We start from the raw sequence: 19,889 nt of genomic DNA on the forward strand, positions 1-19,889 counted from the left end.
TCCCCTCTATCCTTATCCCTGTCCCTTCTCCCCATCCCTATCCCTGTTCCTATCCCATCCCTTGCCCTCTATCCCTATCCCTATCCCTATCCCTATCCCTCTCCCTGCCCTCTATCCCTATCCCTGCCCCTATCCCTATCCCTATCCCTATCCCTATCCCTATCCCTATCCCTATCCCTATCCCTATCCCTATCCCTATCCCTATCCCTATCCCTATCCCTATCCCTATCCCTATCCCTGCCCCTATCCCTGCCCTCTATCCCTATCCCTATCCCTTGCCCTCTATCCCTCTCCCTCTCCCTCTCCCTCCATCCCTCTCCCTCTCTCCCGCCCCTCCCTCCCCACTTTGTTGTACTCGGTCGGTGGCCGCGGTTCTCGCTCTGCGCACGCGCGAGGCCGCGAGCCCCCCCCCCCCCATCCCGTTCTCCCCCCGCTCCATCCGGGCACTCGCGTGCGCGCGCGCGGGGCCGAGGCACAACTTTCCCCGCGGGCGGAGCGGATCCAGGCGCGCGCTCTGCCAGGAAATATAGTCCCTGCCCGCTCCCGGCTCCCCCCCCTCCCCTTTTCCCTGCCCGTCCCCGCGGGAGGGGCCCGGCGGGGCCGGGCGGGGAGGGGGGGATGGAGGGCGGGCGCGGGGCGGGGCGGGGGGCGCGCGCGGGCGGGGGCGCGCGGGGAGGGGTCCGTCCCCCCCCGGCTGGGCGGAAAGTGAGTGATGAGTCCGAGTCCCCGCGCTGGGGAGAACAACTTGCCGTGCGCGGCCAGGACTGGGCTGTGCTGGGGGCTCCCGCCGCCCTACTCCCTCTCTTTAATCCATATTTTTCCCTGGCTTTCCTTTCTTCTTCTTCTTCTTTTTTTTTTTTTTTTTTTTTTTAATTACTTTTTCCTTTCCTGCGGAGGGAGGGGTGGCTGCCTTGGCTGGCTGGCGGGTCGGTTGCAAAAAAGCGAGCGAGGGAAAAGAAAACAAAAACAAACAAAAAAGCCAAAAAAAGAAAAAAAAAAAAAGAAAAGAAAAGAAAGGGGGAAAGAAAAGAAAAGAGAAAAAAAAAAAAGCGCCAAACAAAACCAAACCAAAAAGCAAACCAACCAACCAAACAAACAAAAAAAAAAAAAAAACAAACTTCCCTCGGAGCTGAAAGTGGCAGGAAAGTGCCTGGCAAGTTGCAGGGATGGAGCTACACAGCTTGCAGGAGGCGTTAAAAGTGGAAATCCCGTGCCAGCAGGTAAAGGAGGGCGCCGGCGGGGCCCCCGCGCTGCCGGTCCCGCCGGACCCGGTGCATGCCCGGCACCGCCGCCGTGCCGCAGCGGGAGGGGGGGCGGCGGGACCCCCGGCCCCCCGCCGCAATGGCGAGCACTCCCACAAAGTACTTTGGGCCGAGTTTTTTGTGTGTGTGCGGGTGTGTGTGCGGGTGTGTGCCCCGGGGAGAGGATGCGGAGCGAACGCTGCGGTCGGTGCTGAGCGAGTGTGAGTGTGCGTGAGTGTGAGCGGGAGTGTGTGTGTGTGTGTGTGTGTGTGTGTGTTGGAGAGATTAGGACGAGACTTGAATATTTATGAGCTTTGCTAGAAACTGACTCGCAGTGTTTACTTGCCTCTTTGTTCCTTACCCCCCTCCCTCCCCCGTCCACACACATACATACATTTAAAAAAATCCATTAAACTTGAAACAGTTTCTAATTCCTCCTTTTTTTTGGGGGGGGGTGATTTTTTTTTTTTTTTAATAGAAACTAGTTGCACAGATGAAGCAAGATCCACAGGTAAATGCAGATCCTTTTTTTTCTCTTCTTCAGTATTTTATCCCTGCCGTAATAAGCGCAGTTGTGCTGGGACAGCGGGATGAGAAACTTTATCAGTAAGAGATCTCATTTTGTAGTCTGCACTGAGCTTTCTTGCTAAGGAGGGTGTTTTGTGTGTGCATGCTTCCGTACGGCTTCGGTGGAACGGTTTTGCCTTTGAACAATTTCTAGCTCGCAAGTTTATTCATTACGGGGGTTAGTTTGCACTTTGCCTTTAATATGCATCTTGTTGCCGTTTTTGCAGAACGGGGATCTTAAGAAACAAATCCATGAAAGGCAATCAAGAATAGCAGCTCTTAATGAGAAACAAGTAAGGAACGGATCGATTCAGTTGTGTTTGGTTTTTCTTCTTGTTTTTACGGTGCACTATCTAAACATCCGAAAAGTGTCTGCGTTAGCTGAAAAATACCGGCAGCAGGGAATATAACATTCATTTTCCTCTGCGTAGAGTCAGAAAATGCATGTTTTCATAATGAGGTCGGGTTCTCTGATGTCTTGCTGGGGGAAAGAATGATTTTCAGTACTAGTAGTAAAAAGATAAGCAGTAGTTAAAACGTAAAAAAAAAAAAAAAAAAAAAAAAAAGAGAGGCGTCCATTTTGAGTTGGTCGACATGTTTTAGGAATATGGAAAATTCTCCTGTCTTGGGCTACTTTGTGCACTTCCGTGTAATGTGCAGAGTAAGAGTTGGGAGGGAGGAGGCTGGAGCCCCGTTCGGAGCCATTTCTGGGTTTGATTACAAAACTGATTTTTATTGATCACTTTATTTCTTTTCTTCTTCTTCTTCTTCGTCTTTTTTTTTTTTTTTTTTTTCTTCCCTCCCCACTTGCCTTTCTCTTCCCTTGGTCTGATCTGACGTGTTGGCTTTTGATTCGAGTTCACTTAGGCACTTTCACTTTCCCCCCCCCCTTCCAAAAATACGAATAAAAACAGATTAACCTGTTTCGGCTGCCGGGAGGTGGTGGCGGTGGGGGGGAGGCGGGGGGAGCAACCCACCGAGACGGAGGAGGGGGCCAAAACAAGCCGGGAGCCTTGCTCCCCTCCTGGCCGCCTGCCCTCCCCAAACTTTGCCACGGCTGTTTTTGCGCGGGGTGACCCCCGGGAGGAGGTTTCCCGGCAGGAAAGTTTGGGGGCGGGGGCGGCGGGCGCTCAGCACCGCGGACAGCGCTCCCGCTCCCCTTCCCGCCCGCATTCCCACCCGCCCTCCCGCTCCCCTTCCCGCTCCCCTTCCCACTCACCCAACTCCCCGCGCCCCCCCGTCCCCTCGGCCCCTCTCCCGGCACTTCCAGGCGCGGAGCCCGCGGGGATGTGCCGCCCGGAGCCCCCTGCCCAGCCCGGGGCTCAACTTTCCGCGGCCGCCCCGGGGTGCCCCTGCCCCGCTGCCCCTGCCCCGCTGCCCGGGCTGCCCTGCCCTCCCTGCCCCGCTGCCCGGGCTGCCCTGCCCTCCCTGCCCTGCCCTCCCTGCCCGGCCCCGAGCGCGGCTCCTCCGTTCAGCACCAGCACCGGGGACAGCGCCCGCCAGCCCCGAGCCGCCCCTCCATCCCCGCATCCCTCCCCGCATCCCTCCCGCCGCGGGGACGGGGGAAAGGGGCACGTGCGCGGGTCCACCCCTTTTTCCCCATTCTTTTTTCTCCTTTTTTTTTTTTTCTTTAATTTTTTTTCCTTTTTTTTTTTTTTTTTTTTTTTCTTTTTTCCGTTGTGTGTGTTGTGTTTTGCTTTGCCGGAGTTGCGGTGGAAGTTGCAGAAGTGCTCCGTGCCCGTGCGAGCCGTGCCCGCGGGCGATGGTGGCTGCACGCCACCCTTTTTCCTCCCAGTTTATTGTAATCAGAATTTGTCAGCACTCTCAGTTTGGTAGTGGAAGCTTCCATTTTGTGAGGAAGGGGTGTTGGTTCCTCCTAACATGGAGAAAAGTCTGCGGAGTTTGCCGGTGGGGGATGGGGCCCCATTCATGCTCAACATTACCATTTTGATTGCTTTGATGCCATTTTTGGAGGGGGGAGGGGAGAGAATACCCTACTCAGCAGAGCACAAAGATGTTTAATCACTGTATAGAATCAAATCAGATACTTTCTTTTTTAAAGCAAATCTGACACTACATGATAGCTAAGGGCTGTTAGTCCCTTTTTTGCAGTGTAAAACAGCAAGTTGTTGACTCTAATACTACTATACTGAGTAGAAGGTTGTTTTTTTTTTTTAAACAAGGTAACAGCCTTTACTGCAACAATGCATCTTTATGTGTTCTTTCTTCAATATGGAAATAGTTTTACTGTTCTAAGTGGGTATTTAGAACATACATTTGATCATTTCCCCCTGTATTGTAGCAACTATTTCAAGGCTGTTTAAATTTTTATGATCATAGTAAATGAGAAGCTATTTATTATGTGTCATGTTGGAATTTAGATAAGGCAGAGAGACACATTTGAAAATACAGTTTGAATGTTCTGATTCAGCTCAGGGAAAAAGGCTCTTGCTAAGCTTGTGCAGCATATTATATATAGTACAATCCAAACTAACTAGTAAACAATGTTGTATATTTATGACTTACCCTCCTCATAATCTTGTAAATAAATCTATAGACCGTGAAGTAATTAAACATAAAATACTTAAAGTCTGTAAACAGCAAATTGGGCCTAGCAGGAAACCTGCTATTTTTAGGCAAAACCCCAGATTTCTTTTACTGATTTCAACACCCTGTGCAACAAGAGCTCATAAATAAGAGGCTGGCTGGTGGTGTGGTGTCCTCCTGCTCCAGGCTGCCACCTCCAGAGGTCTACACTGGAATCTGTCTCAGGTCACAAGTGAAATGAGTTTGGAGGTCTCAGCCCGAGTCGCAAACCCATGGTGTGACTTTGCAGACTTGCTATAATTAGCAGTTGCTCCTTAGGTAATGGCTCACAAATGAACTCTGGGTCCTTGAGGGTGTGGGGAAGGTGCACTGGAGGCTCCTGAGACAATAGCTGGGCTGCTGGTGATTTCCTGGCCATCTGAGAACACCAGGGTAAACTTAAGCAGGCAGTGTAAGGAGGGAGGTTATTTTTACACATGTATTTACATTCCTCCCCCCTCTGCCCCCCCGAAGATTTGTTTAGGCACAACTAATTCATAATTCAATAATGTATACCTTTGATTGTGCATGCACTGAATACAGAAGACCCTAAAATTGCATTTCAATTAAACTGCACATGTGGATGATGAAACAGATAGTAAAATGAATGGATCCACATCATCCACATCTGTTAGAAATATAGCAGGAGTGAGTGTTATCTCTCAGTGCCCCTATTCATCACTTTTCCATTGTAGCCATTGGCATTTGTGGCAATATTTCCTTTTCTTGAAAGTTACAAATAAACATGAGAAAAAACTGAATGACAAACCCAACTTTTGAGGTAAATGTATGAAGTAGATTTATGCACAGTTGGATTTAAAGTGACAATCTACTTAAGAACCCCTGGCTAGTCATGGATGTTTCTTTTGTCTTGGTGGCTTAGAGACATATGCAATTAAGTATAGTTGTAACATTTTCTCGGTGTTTTCAACTAAGTACTGTAGAGCCATCATTTTCATTATTGGAAGGGCACAGCTTCAGTCAGTACTAAATCTGGCACCCAACTCAGAAAGGCAAAAGTTAGACTTCTGTCAGAGGTATATCCTTTGGATGCTGTAGTTTTGATTAATTGTAATCACATTTGAGAGTGGGTTACCTCTTCTTTAACAAGATATGATGTGTGAAGACTCCATTAGTTGGTCCAGTGGTTTTACACCTTCAATCTACAGCACATGCAGAGCAGCAGTAACATTTTTATCTAAATTGTCAAGCAACAAGCATTTATATGTAAATAAAAGAGCTATCATAAGAGCCAGCTCTGGCCTTAAAAGCGCACCAGAGGTGCTCTGCTGCATGTGTATCTCGCTTTCTTTATGTCCTTAAAGAGTCATTAAGGGTATTTTAATTTTAGAAAGTTGTATCTTATTAATTAATAGATCAGGATAAACAAATGAACAAACCTTTAACCTCCAGTTGTAAGTTCCTTTTTACTGACATAAGTGTTAGGTGGCAAGCCAGGTCTTAAAAATAAGCAATGAGCACGTGTGGGCCACTATATTTTCACCCGTGATGAACTCTGAATTCAGCCAGCCTGTCCTGGAGCGTGGTAATAAAAATATGTCTTCCTGAAAGACATTATGTATATGCCATTCACTTGTGCACTGCCTCATTTCTTTACCATAATTTACTATCTATGCAGAAAATCAACATTAGTTTCAGGCAGGCTCTCCCAGCCTGTGTTATTGCTGGTTTGATTTTTTTGTTGTTGTTTTGGGGGGGGGGTGGTATATCTGAAATTAAATGGCTGACTGTGTTTTGCCTGTGGTGATCACCAGCAAAGCCTGTTTGTGGAAAGCATTAGACTTCTTAAAATTGAAGTCCAGTTCTTGTGGGAGTTGTGGGAAAAGGTTTAGCTGGAGATGCCTGGTCACACCGATGCGAGCTCTTTGTTTTGGGGAAGAGGAGGGCGTGGGGGCTTTGGGTTGTTGAAATTCCTGCTGTGCTGTGCCTGGAAATGGCAGCATTGTTTACCCGTGTTAAAGGGTAAATTGTTGACATTTGCCAAAGCTCAGGATTTCATATGGCTGGGAACCTTCCAAACGGGAAAGGTAAAAGAAGGGTTGTAAAGCCTCAGTGAAAACCGGGGCCAAATCTGAAAGGCATTTCCAGCTGGAGTTGAACCCGAGGTCAAACCCTGTCCCAAGGTGTGCTTCCAGTGCTCTGGCAAGAATTCCACCCAGGGGTGGCTCTGGAAGTCCAGGGAGACAGGGAGATGGGCTCCCAGGTGGAGTATTAAACTTTTCAGTCACTGCATTGAGTCTTTAAACACAAAGACAACAGGTATTAAATATAAGCTTGACTTTGCACGCTGAGGTCCCACTGACTTGTCTGGGAATTCTGAACAACTGTGGAATGAAATGAACTCACTGGGTCAGAGTAAAGATTAGTTCTGGATTGTGACTCAGAAAGCTCCAGTTCCTTTTTTTTCTTCTTTCTTTTTTCCTTTTTTTTTTTTTTTTTAATTGCAAAATCAGCTGCCAATTTATTGGTTGCTTTGCCATCTGTAGAAAAAGTGACAAAACTAGGGAGGAATTTACCTTTGGCTCCTTAGAGGAGAAACTCAGGAATATCAGGGCTATAGTTTGAGTCATGGCAATCCCAGCCTTCTGTTTGTGCTTTCAGTAACACCCTACTGAGATCCCTGTTCCTACTGAGGAGAAAGGGTAATAAAGGACATTTTCATGGAGGTGGAACACAATGGAAGTATGGCTTTCTGCCTTCCATTGGGTTGCCTTTATAAGATTCATGGAAATTGCACATCCATAGTGAAAATGTGTACTGGAGTGGGTTAGAACCCCCTTTTGTTTGGGAGCTGCTGGACTGGCACGGGAAATGGGATTTCATTCCAGCATTTTTCTTTGACTGTACACTTTTCTGTACTTGTGCAGTGAATCACTTGGCAGGGCTAAGTTGAAAAGTGAATGTTACGTTCATTCTAACCATTTTAAAGGGTTCACTTTGATATTTTAGCCACTTAAAACACCTGCTGTCAGAACAGTACAATTGATTTCAATTAACTTTGAATTTCTTCAATAAGATGACTCTTATAATAACTCCAGTAATCCCATGATGCCTCATTAGAGGAGCTGGCTATGATGATTATCCCTGTGATTTAGCAATTTTTTCCTTACAACGCCTTTGTCTATTCAGAAAAAGGAATTATGCCAACAATACCTTTTTATTTCACTTCTGCTTTCACACTAAAGACACTTGCTACCTGTTACACGTTGTAAAATACCTAATTTGCACTTGCAGCAAACAGGTATTTGCTCAGGTACTTTGGTGGGGAGATCCTTTCAAGGCACCTTCAGTTCTGTGTAGGAACTGCACATCTTGGAGTCAGGATTTGGTTTATTGTTTTAGTAGGTGCTTGGACAGCTGGAAGTAGTGTTTCTGCAGGAGGCTTTGTCAGGAGCTCTGGGCTGAGGGGACACACTCTCCACTGGTGGATGCCATGTGTGCAGCTCTTGGCAGATGTGCAAACCAGTTCACTTTGCTTCAGGAGCTGGTCCACAGGCCCACTGTATTTGTGGAAGAAAACGGGAATGTGTCCTTTCCATGACATGATGCTAAAGAAGGGGCTCTGAATGGTGGTTTTAAACCACATTTCCAGTGGGATACTGCATCAGTCTCAACAATTCTGGTGTGTTCAAGTAGAGAAAATCCCTTTTCATCTCATTCCAGATTTGATTTTCAAGTTGAAAGCGTGAAGGCGTACAAAGACACGTTCATACAGTTACTTTTAACTTTTCCCTCTTTGCCTTTCTCTGTGTGATCGAAGATTAAATATGCAGTATTTCTGTGCTTGATTATAAAGTGACACCTCCCTCTCCCCTCCGCTCCCCAAACAAAATCTGAAGCATCAACACAATTTCCAGTCGAGGGAGTTAAAGGGGAGAAGTTTGCAAATCAATGAGACAAGGCCCTGGTAAACGGTGTCTGTGTGGCCAGGGTGTCCAGGAGGGCAGCTGGGACACACAGAGGAGCTGGAGGTAAGGGAACTGTGGAAATGGGCTGCAAGTTTGAGATAAGAACAAAGAAGAACGGAAAAAAAAAAAAAGAATTGGACTAATTGAAATGCAAATTTGTCGTTCTACCATTAAAGCAGACAGTTATTGCAACATAACAGACTCGTATCTGGTCTGTCCAATCCTCATCACACACTTCCCTTATGTGTGGATATACATGTACTTTCATATATATATATATATGTATATATTACTTTTTTTTTCAACTTAAGGTGGTACCACTTTTTTAATTGGGAATTGTTCTCCTTGAGCCAAAATGTACCTCCTTAAACCCGCTTTCTCCCCCCACCCCTCTCTTTTTTGAATCAGCTGCTTATTGTTATGTAGTAGCAATTTCCAGAGTGTCATAGGAAATTGCTGATGCGGCTTTAGTTCTCCTCCAACCTGCAACTGCCAATAGAGAGCCTCTGCTGAAATCTAATATGTACCACAGGGCTTTCTGCACATGTACAGCCAGACCTTCTGCTTAATAGACAGACAGTGGGAAACTGAGGATGAATTTTCTTTTTTTAACCCGTGGAGAAGTTAAATATATGTAGTTTAAACTGCAGACCAGCCCTTGGAGTGAAGGAAAGTAAACCAGAGAACTGACTCTAAGTGTGGCTGCAGTAAAATCAGAACAATAAGTGCTTGAGAGCTCGGTAGATGTGATGGGTGGTGTTAATTTAGGCTTTTGAGAGGCAATCTCATTTTCAGAGTTGTAATTCAGTTTTAAGAGCCTGGGTGGGTGTTAAGGCTGTGGCCAGAGCTGTGTGTTCACGGGAGGGAAGGCTGGCCTGATTGCTGCTGTTTAATCGAGAGGAGCACACAACTGGTGTTGAAACAGAAGATAATCTGTGTAGTGTATAAGTTATTTTCGTTTCCACGTTGATTTAAGTTGCTCCTGTTGGTGCTCTGTCATGGAGCTCACCCCGATCCAGGGAGGAGCAGTGGAACTGCCTCTCTGCGCAAACTCGGCTATCGACGGCCGATCTCACAGGGTTACAGAAAGTGAAATTGTATATTACATTTTGATTAAGTGAGTCAAGTGAGAATCATTGGTACTTCTGACGTGCAGCAGAGATTAACCTGCGTTTTCTGTAAGGCTGTGTTTTCCTAAAGCGCTTTGGATCAGCTGAGATTGCCTAAAGATTTATTGGTGAATCAAAGCTGCTCTGAGAGCGAGAGAGACAAGAGGAGCTTCCATTCTCAGAAATGTTCAGGCTGGAGTGTCTCTGTGTATAAATGTGCTTGTGTGTGTGTGGTTGGGTGTGAGCATAAGGTCTTTCTCTTTGATATCATTCAGGCAGAAAGCCAATATGCGCATGTAAATGAGCCTGAAAATGTAATTAAAAATATATACATACTGGGGGCTGTGATACAGAATTTGTTATGAGATGCAGGTTACAAAGTGACAAGTAACATTTCCTATATAATCACTGATACTAACTCTCATCTGTGATTTATGCAGCTTGTTTGTTATTAAGCCCCAAAGAGATAAATGCTGGAATTATTTCTTTAGATATCATTTCCTCACGGTGAGTAAAGCAAAGTAAGCCTTACCCATTCTTTTCCCTTCAGCCAAAACAAAAGCTAAGATACACCTACCATGCAAGTGTTCCTACGGAGGCTAAAAGTATTTTACATGAGGTCAGAGAAAGACCTATTTGATAACATATCTTCCCTGGCAGTAAAATGTGACAGAATAGACATACTTGTGAATAGAACTAAGATCAAGGAAATTCTGCAAATCGTTAACACACATCCAGGAACTTGTATACAGATGGAAAAAGAGAAAGATTGCCAGGAGAAAGGCGTAAACAGTGTTGTCCTTTATTTCAGTGTAGATAACAAAGACTCACATATAAAAGCCTAAATGAGAGGCACCTCAGAAACTCCAAACTTTAGGCAAGAAGCCAGTTTTCTGTGCCTGAAAGTATTTTCTAAAAGTTAGGTCAGAGTGCTGGATGCAGAAGCCGACGTTTCTGCTCTCCAGCCTGGGGAGAAACTCCGTGGAAAAGCATTTATTTTGCATTTAAAAATACAAGTTGTAATCCAGATGTATTTATGTCAACAGCTCCGTAGCCCATAAATATACACAACCTAAGCCAGTGCCTTATTTACGTTATTTTATTAACATTCTTTGCTGAGTGGGCTTGAATGGAGCACAATCTCTCATATAGAGGATCTAATTATAAACACAAGGGACAGAACCAAATAAGCAGTCTTTAAAGGGAAAAGAGTCTGGCAGCTTTGTTTAAAGTGTCCTTTAATGAACTTCTTTAGCAGCTTGTATCTTAGCAACACATTTTATTACATACCAGTGCGGGAGAAGCAGTTTGCAGATGGAGTTGCACACAGTAATTTATTTCCCCCCCCCCTTTTTTTTCCTTCCTCTTTTTTTTTTTTTTCCCCTCTCCTATTTCTCTGTGGTGACTCAACTGGAATGTGCAGAGTAGCTTTTCTAACACTGATAGCTCACTCGAAACCCCTGATTGGTTCATTTGTATCTGCTCTGTTTTGTTGGTTGATGAAAAAGGCATTTAGTATGGTAAATGCATAGTGATTTTGCTTGCTCTTAGAAATTCAGATATGACTGTTTTGAATAGGCATGGATTTAAATGGAAAACAACCCCAGGTTTTTTGTTTTTTTTTTTTTTTCCCAGTGCACTTTTTTCCCTGGATGTCTGGCACTCGTTGCACACACTGAGTTCCCAGATTTGGAAGTTATTTACTCTCCATGTTACATGGGGTTGTTTTAATATGTCATCTTCCACCACTCCAAAACTAATTGGGATGCAGCAGTGACAGAAGCATTTGCCATCTTTTTTTCTGTCTTCTTAGACAAAACCTGGCACTTAAACTGCAAATATGTAAAAAAATAACTGTTGTTTTAAAGCCAGTTGAAATACTGCACTACACTCCCTCCTTCAGATGACCTACAGGGCTTATCTTTGTTGAAAGAAATACTTTTTGTTCTCTCCACTATTAATTGCAGACCGAGTTCTGCTTGTGTGTTTTGAGTGAAAAAGTATGTGAGTAGCTTTTCTCAACAGGGTCTGTGGAGGAATGTGATGCTTTTGAAGATGCACATGAGCAATACAATCTAGGCTTTGTTATTTTTTTTCTCATAAATTAAAGGGGGGAAATGCCTTTAATTAAATACTATTCAGTTCAATTTACATTTTCTGCTGTCTAGGCAGGTGTAAATCCAGAAATATATTTCCCTGGAGTTCACTGGAGTTACCCAGCGTTTGCACAGAACCTGACCAGGGGGAGAGAAGCAGGTGAGAAGGGGAGAGGGAGGATGAAGGCAGTCCAGAGTGCCAGGAAAACCCACAGAGGATGGAGATTGTTGACTTAGAGACACTGCTCTTGGGGATGGCTTCATTAAACTTCTGCTAAGAGCTGATATATTAGGGGTTGATATTAAAAAGACAAAACCCATTCGTTTAATAAAGTCCACTGATATTTGCAAGTAGACAGGAGGTGGTTTTTGAAAGAGATTGAATTGTTTCTTTGCTTAACATTAGTGAAATGTAATGCATTTCCATTAACTGGCAAACTATTACATTTCTCAAGTCCTTAGTTCAAAAAGGAAATTTCCTTTCACTCCAAAATACAGCTGGCTGGATGAATTTGGCTCCAGTTTTCTGGTTTCAGTATGTCAGGTGACAGCCTGCCCGTTGTCCCCTTTGGATGTGCAGTATCTCAGCCTCAGTGGCAGCACAGAGGAGTCCTTTGAACTTTCAAATCAGTCAGTGTAGCACAGAGGGGCAAAGGATGCAGCCCCACCTGCCTTCACAACACCGGGATACTGGACCTGAAACAGCAGGATGTCCTCTGGAGCCAACAGCCATCCAGGTGCTGTGTGATTGACTTACTGCCTTCTTTTGTCATTCAGTCCACTGTTTATTAACTTCAATTGGATTGAAAAAACTCTGAGCTGGGGGAGTGCAGCAGGATCTTGCCCAGTGCCCAGGATTAATGATGACAGCCCGGCCTGTCGAGCAGGCTGCATCCTGGAATCTGCAGTATTGCTGCACAAAGGGCTATATGGTTTTCTGTATTGGCCATAACAAAAGGGACCAGCAGTTACTGGAACAATTCATGTCCTGTCTTGAGAAATAGTATTTACACCAGGCACAGTGTTTGAAGACCAAGTCTCAGGGTAATTTTTTTTTTTTTAATGTGCTAGTGGTGGGAATATTTAAGTGAGGTGTAAAAGCAAGAGTCTTAACATGTTCAGAAATTCCCTTCACAAATGTTGAGGTAACAGAGAACAAAATGAAGAACTTCATTCTTTTCTGAAACAGTTAGGAAGGAATTAGGAACCTGTGTATCAGATTGGCCAAAACATATCAGTGAGCTCCAGCTGTTCATTTTTCCTTCAATAAGGAAAGCAAATACTGGTTTTTTTTTTTCCCAGAAGCACAAACATTTCCAGAAACTTCTTTAACCCTCTGGGTGCTAGCACTGCACCTCATTACAGAAGTACTTTTACTAGAAGAAACTTAAAGGAACTTCCATCCCCAGATGAAGCAAAGACTCATTTATAAACAATGAGAGCAGGAACAATAGAAAGCTGAGTGCATTCTGCATGAATAATATAACTGAGGATTGTGAAAAGCCTGTGATTTTTGTATGCCAAACCCAGTGTGGGAGTGCAGCATTCAGATGATTTTTTTGACAGTGGAGATTCATCCCTTCTCCCCCCCCCCCCATGTGTATGTGCAAACAGACACACACAGAGCCTGGCACGGGGGAGTGAAGAGGGGAGTCACCAGCAGCTCCTGGGCACTGATGGTGAGACTTGGGTGTAAATTCATAAAACTGGTGGAACTTGGGTTGAAATCTAGGCCAGCAATGAGCTGTAATTTATGCCTGAGGTAGGTGGAGGACAGGTCGGAGACCTGTTTTAAGAATAGAGTCTGAGCTCAGTCTGGATCCTGGACTGTGAGTCTGATTTTGTTTGCATTTGTGAGTTTTTAAGTCTGAGAGCTTATGAAGCCTTCAGCATGAACTCCTATTTCTGGCACCTTTAGATAGATCATTTTTATTTATGAGGCTAAATCTGGATTTAAGCTCTGCAATTCAGGCCTCTTGGTTAAAAAGTTTAGACTATAGTTGGTTATTTTATTTTTTTTTTCCTCTTGCATTTTCTTAATTAAAGTCAGTCTCCTAAAGGTGCTGAACTTTAAGCTCCTTGGATCTTTGTCCTGTGTGTATTTAGGGTTTGGCTTAATGAGATTCTGTTCCAGGACTCCCAGACCATGAGGGAATGCAAACCGTGAAGGCAGCAGTAGCTGATGTTTTGCCATTCACAGAAGAAACTTTCCCTGGAACTCATCTTTGAGTGTCTTTGCCAGCTCTGTTACAAATACAGAGCAAGCAAGCTGGGATTTTCCTGGCTTGGGCTGCCTGAGGTGGTCCATTCATCCACTGGTATGAATTTGCTCCCCTGTGTTATAGAAAAATAACACATAGTTATGAGTGAGATGATCTTTAAGGTTCCTTCCAACCCAAGCCAGTCTATGATTTTCTTGAGTTTCTGGGGTTTTTTTGCAGCTCAGTCCCTGGTTGCTCTTTGAAATTGCCACCTATTAAACTGAGTGCTGTCAAATGATGGATTTGTGAGATGATCCAATGCCCAGAAAGCTGGACTGAAATCCCACTAATGTATTTCCCGGGGATCTTTCTCCTGTATGGCCCCTATTAGTTGTACCAGTGCTAGCTGGGCACAGGGGCGAGCACAAGCTCTGGCCATAATTACAATTTCTGATAGTTTCGACTGGAGTTAGCATCAGCCACTGTTTTGCTGATGGTTTTTCTCTTAAGGCTGTGGCTAAATCCTTCAGGTTTTGGTGTCTCTCGCAGTTATTTCTTTAAAAAGGTAGCTTTAGACTATTAATCCAGAAAAAAGTCTGAATAACAACTAGGTGAAAATTGCTACACATTTACATAACAATTCACTGTTTTTTGAAAAAGGTCCTGGGCTGTTCCGACCTACTGTGTAAACACCTGAAGTTTTCCAAGTGCTCAGTTCTCACCAGACTGGGCAGGTATGTGACCTGAGGTTTGTTGAAATGCAGTTTCTTGAGCCAGCTGAACTCAGTGCTCCTGTGGGCTGTTTCTGTCCATTGAAGGAATTTTGCCTTTCCAGGCTGAGGATCCATTAGGTAGGTGCAATTCCTCCCAAGTCAATACACTGGTTTTAGCTTAGGAAGGCTTAAACTTGGCATTAATGGATACTGGACTTCTGTGGGAATTTGGTTTGCTATGCTGGATGTGCAATGGCAGCCTTAAATAAAAATGATTTGGCTGCTTTACAAGAAGAACTCTCTGCTGCCCAAGAGCATCCTGAATTTTTTTTTTTAGTGGAAGTGGCTTAGAAGAAGAAGTAGGCACAGGGATTTGTGTTTTAAGGGCCAGATTCTGCCAAACTCAAGGGTGTTGGCATAAGCACCCTTCATATTTCAAGGAGGAAAATTCCCCTCCACCTGGTACAAGAGGTTTACAGAGTGTACAGAGATCAAAACACTCGAAGAGCACAAGAAAAGGAATTAGAGGTGATATCTAGAACAAAGGGGTTAAGTTGAAACTTATGGGTTGCCTGTGAACACAGCAGGAAGGTCCCAGTACTGTGATGGGAAATCAAGAGGGAGAGGTAGAAGTTTGAAATGGGAAGATGATTTTCTTTCCAACAGAGTGGAGGCTGAGGAGCTTCTGAGGAGGAGCTGCTGGCAGGCAGGTTGTGACTGAGTGCACACCCATAGCTGGCACAGGTCTGAGCTTCTTCCTCTTCCCACATTTCCTTATTTCCCAGAAGAAATAGAAGCGCACACTTTAAGATTAATTAGCTAATGATGATAGGCAGGAAGAGTGATGCTAGAAGGGGAGTTAAGATGAGGGTTGATACTCCTGTGCACACCTTCCAGCTTTTCCTTATTTGCATGAAGTTGATCCAGTCTTTCATGGGACCAGCTTTTGCTGAGTGTGTACCCAGGAAACGTGCAGGGAGCTGTGTTTCAGTGGGACTCAAATCAGTAATGTGACTCCACTGTCAAAATACTGTGCATCTTTATTTCTCAAGGATAATGGGCTCCATCTTTTTTCTAATTACCAGCTATAACTGCAGGTGTGATTGATTTTGCTCTACTGGTGTGTCATTACTAGCCTTTCTCTATCCAGTTGTCCATGTTATAATGTTTGAATAAGCCCCTGTTTAGAGTTACACTGTCCTGGCTCAGAGTAGTGGAGGCCATCCTGAGCATTCAGGCAAACTCTACTCTCATCCCAGGGTTTGAATGTCTGCACTGCATGGAACATGTCATGTGTGCTCCAGAAATGTGTTCTGCATGATGGCAATGAAGGACCAGCCTCTATTATCTTTCCCCACACTATTTTGAGGGCTAGAAGTGTTTTACAGCCCCTAAGATCTGGGCCATTTCAGGTCTAGTGGAATTCTGGAATCCTACTTCAAGCTTTTGTTTGTTGTTTTTTTTTTTGTTCTAGATGTAAGACCTGTGGCTGGGAACTGTGTCCCTCAAGGTGAAAGTCTCTTCCATGGCATAGCAGTAGTTTGGGTTGCAGTCTGTACTCAATTTATCTGTGTTAAGAGAAGTTCATGTCCATTGATTTTGTTACCTTGCTTAGATAGAACATTAGAGGGACACTTTGTAACTCCTTGTCTTTCTTAAGAAAATGCCACCAATTCACTTTTTCGGTAGGAATTATTGCCTCTCTTCTCAGATTCCTAATGTTTGTAGCATTATCCAGCATGGGAGACCCAGAAAAATCAATGTGATTCACAAACACAGCTGAAACTCACTTGACTTACTTTACTCTGAACGTTTTGCTCGCTGTAGACAAGCAAACAAACATAATTGGAAGAAAGCACAGTAGTGCCAGTCTTTAGTGTTAAATAATATTGGCTGTTGCAAAACAAGGGAATAAATGAGTAGTCCCCCAGCATTCCTTTTAGAAAGCCAGTAGCATTCTTTCATCCAGAGCTTTACCACTGCAGACCTTCAGTGCCACAAGGAGCTGTGTGAGCAGCCAAGTGGGGCATCCAAATGCCAGTGGTGCTTCCTCTGGCCAGGCTGGGTTGGGCTGTGACCTGATGGGACCAGGGTTGTGCTGTGGGCAGCAGGGCAGGGAGGTGATTCTGCCCCTCAGGTGAGACCCCCCTGCAGAGCTGCTCCAGCCCTGGGGAACAGCACAGCAAGGACATGGAGCTGCTGGAGAGACTCCAGGGGAGGCACCAAGATGGTCAGAGGGATGGAGCAGCTCTGCTGGGAGGAAAGGCTGGGAGAGGTGGGATTGTTCAGCCTGGACAAGTGAACCTGATTGCCAGGACCTGAAGGGAACAGCAAGAAAAATGGAGAGACAGTATTTTCAAGGGGCTGGAGTGACAGGACAAGGGGGAGTGGCTTCAAACTGATGGAGAGAAGTCTTAGGTTTAATATTAGGAAGCAATTCCTCCCTGTGAGGGGGGGGAGGCCCTGGCACAGGTTGCCCAGAGAAGCTGTGGCTGCCCCATCCCTGGAAGTGTCCAAGGCCAGGTTGGATGGGGCTTGGAGCAACCTGGGCTGGTGGAAGGTGTCCCTGCCCATGGCAGGGGGGTGGAATGAGATGAGCTTTAAGGTCCCTTCTCACCCAAACCATTTTATGGTTCCTGTGGCTCTGTAGCCCTGTCCATGCTGAGGGATCAGTTGTAGGGGGGTGCTTGGGGTGTAACAAACATTTATTTAATACTCCTGAGGTACAAGGGGTGTACATTGTACAGGGTCCTCTTACTGCAACTACAATAGGAATGAGGGCTGGGTCTTGTGTTGGCCTCAAAGTGACAAGAAGAATGAGGTTCTGGAACAACTTTCCAATCGAGGAAGTGGAAGGAAACAACCAGTCTTTTAATATCCAGGGGAAGCTGTGACACACAAAGGCATGGGGGAGCCTTGGGTGGCTGCAGGGGAAGAAAACACAGAGCAGCCACTTGTTTGTGAGCTATAGTGTTTGCGAGCTATAGTGTTTGCAACTATTTCTGCAGGATGCAGAAAAAAACGTTGAGGGATGAAATGGTGGCTCAACATGTTAGCCAGTCTCTATTTATATCATGTGGGGAGGCAGTTCCAGCTGTCATAAACTTCCTGATAGATGATTCTTTCGTATTAAGAAACAGATTCCAAAATTATTTTCTGTTCCAGTTCTTACAGCATCAGTCATAGGAATGTTTATTATAATACTTTGAACGCAGAGGTTTTTTTCAAAGCACAGATTGCTTGGTTTGTGGGACAGAGTTGGTATTTTCACAGTAAATCAGACTGTTTCTGGCACTTCATTTTTCATTGGGATTTTGGTACCTGGAAGAGCCGTGAAACATTTTTGCAGAGTGTAGGGCTGCACTCAGATACAGGCTGGTAAAGAGAGGGCTCCCTACATGGAGATGGAGGTGATAGTTTAAGTTCTGCCACTGGTATTTCTTTTTTGCTGCCAGGAAGCACCAGAAGATGGCATGGTTTGTACAGATGCGTGCTGGAAAGTGAGTGAGTGAGCTTGTGGAACTGCTATTAATAATCTTGGATAGGGTGCTAAACACTGCCGGGAAGGAAAGCAGCAACATGCAGCATTTTAATTCTTATTTCTGCCAGTAAGGGACAGCAGTGAAGTCCAGCCTATCTATCTATCCTTTTCTGAATTTGGATGGCACAGAAATTGGGAAGGAAAAGGGAAAAGAAAGCGAGTGTGATGTAACCTTGGTGCCACATACACAGAAAGGTCAGCCTGACATAAAAGGGTATTGATGGTGACGGGAAAAGATGACACCTTCCCTCAATAATTTTGATGAAAAACATTCTTTATCTCCTGTGTGTCTGTCAGGTCAAGACTGAGAGCCCAGACTTATCCCTCTCACTTTCCCCTTCTTCCCCCTCGCTTCCCAGAAAAAGTTCTGTGAGGAACACAGGGTGATAAGACAGTGTTTTACCATCTGGACTGAAGTGCCAGAGTCTGCTGGCTTTGGAGGTTCAGGGTGTAAAGGTGTTTCATCTTAACATTCCTTAACATTAAAAGTTGGAGTGTATTTTAAAAGGAAATTTTTTTAAAATCAGATTTAGGAAGGAAAAGATTGTCTATACTTTACTGGCCCCAAAGTTATCTTTCACACAGGTAAAGGTGGTGAAGGTTTTTACCAGTTTAATCAAAGGGTGCTTCAGTGGAGAAGTTCCAGATTGTGGACTAATTGGTTCATATTTCTGTAGCCTTCTGAAACTGTAAAGAACAATGAAAATGTTCTTTAAGAAGAATTACAGAAATTCTTAGTTAAAAATTGCTTAGTACAGGTATGAATTTAGACAGGAGAAGAACCAGTTGAAACGGTCTCCCCTACCATAATTGTTTCAGCATGTGACGTGCTGTGCCTGATAATCAGAGAATCACAGGGTCATTAAAGTTGGAAAAGACCTCCAAGAACATCAAGTCCAACTTTTGACCAGACACCAATGTGTCAACTAGAACAGAGCACAGAGTGCCCCTTCCAGTCGTTCCTTCACCACTGCCTCGCAATACCCAGAGAAAAACTGTGTGGTTTGGGCTGATAGTGCACACTTGCTTTGACTTTTATTTTGTTTTTTTTTTCATTGGCTATCCAGACACTGGTGTACTGCCTTTTTAAGGGTGTGTTGAGCTTAACTCTGTGACTTGTTCTTTTATCAGTTTTTGAAGCAGAGAGCTGAATATAGAGTCTGGTTCCTATGTGTGCCAGGAATACCTCTGCAGAAGCTGGCAGAGGGCTCTAGTGTGGAAAGTGCTTTTAGATTGACCACAGCACTCACAGGGGTGCTTGAGATTTGCTCTTTGCCATCCTGTAGTCTTGCTTTTGCAAAGGGGACATCTGAATGCGCAGGGACATCCTGAGGATGGGTCATGTTCTCTGCTGGTTTAAAATGTTCTGAAATCAATACATTTGTCTTTTGGAGAAGGTGGCTCAGTAGGGGTAAAGGTGAGACTTGAACAGAACTCAGTTCACTTCTTTCACAGCCTAAAAGAACTGAAGGAAGGTTTGCATCAGACTCTTTTTTTTTTCTTTCTTTTTTTTTTCCCTGGCTTTATTTGACTGGTTAGTAGCTAGAAGTAAACATTGTGTTGGATCATTCTGGAATTTTATATCTGTGCAGTATCATGTGAATCACTTTGCAGACAGGATGCTTCCAAGTATAAAGAGCCTATAGATGATGCAACAAAATGTAATTTTCGAGCTGAAGCTACACTAACCACAGTGGGGGGTGGGAAATGCTGTGCATGTACAGAGCTAACATTACAGGATTACAGTCAGGAGTTGGAAGGAGAACAGGGAGTCGGGGTTTAAATGCAGTTCTACACCTGTAGTTGCCTTGGCTCTGCAGCTGCTGTATTCCTTATGGCATAAGGGGCAGCTCAGAGCAGCTCTGCTCTGGGAAGTGCCAGGCTGTGACTCTTCTGCCTCAGCACA

At 44.7% G+C, this 19,889-nt stretch overlaps 1 protein-coding gene across 2 annotated transcripts in view; it reads left to right on the forward strand.

Moving 5' to 3' along the window:
• The first annotated feature begins 695 nt into the window (after positions 1–695).
• The window catches only part of PHF21B (PHD finger protein 21B), a 146,765-nt gene continuing 127,571 nt past the window's right edge, over positions 696–19,889 (forward strand). The window contains exons 1-3 of one of the 2 annotated variants that reach the window (XM_064654064.1): positions 696–1,220; positions 1,720–1,752; positions 2,036–2,101. In XM_064654064.1, coding sequence (XP_064510134.1) covers positions 1,167–1,220; positions 1,720–1,752; positions 2,036–2,101 — 153 coding nt within the window. In that variant the 5' untranslated portion in view covers positions 696–1,166. The remainder of the gene's footprint in view (positions 1,221–1,719; positions 1,753–2,035; positions 2,102–19,889) is intronic. The other variant, XM_064654065.1, reaches the window with a different exon arrangement.

This window comes from Pseudopipra pipra, chromosome 5 (assembly GCF_036250125.1).
Source record: "Pseudopipra pipra isolate bDixPip1 chromosome 5, bDixPip1.hap1, whole genome shotgun sequence".
In the NCBI taxonomy this organism is placed as follows: domain Eukaryota; kingdom Metazoa; phylum Chordata; class Aves; order Passeriformes; family Pipridae; genus Pseudopipra; species Pseudopipra pipra.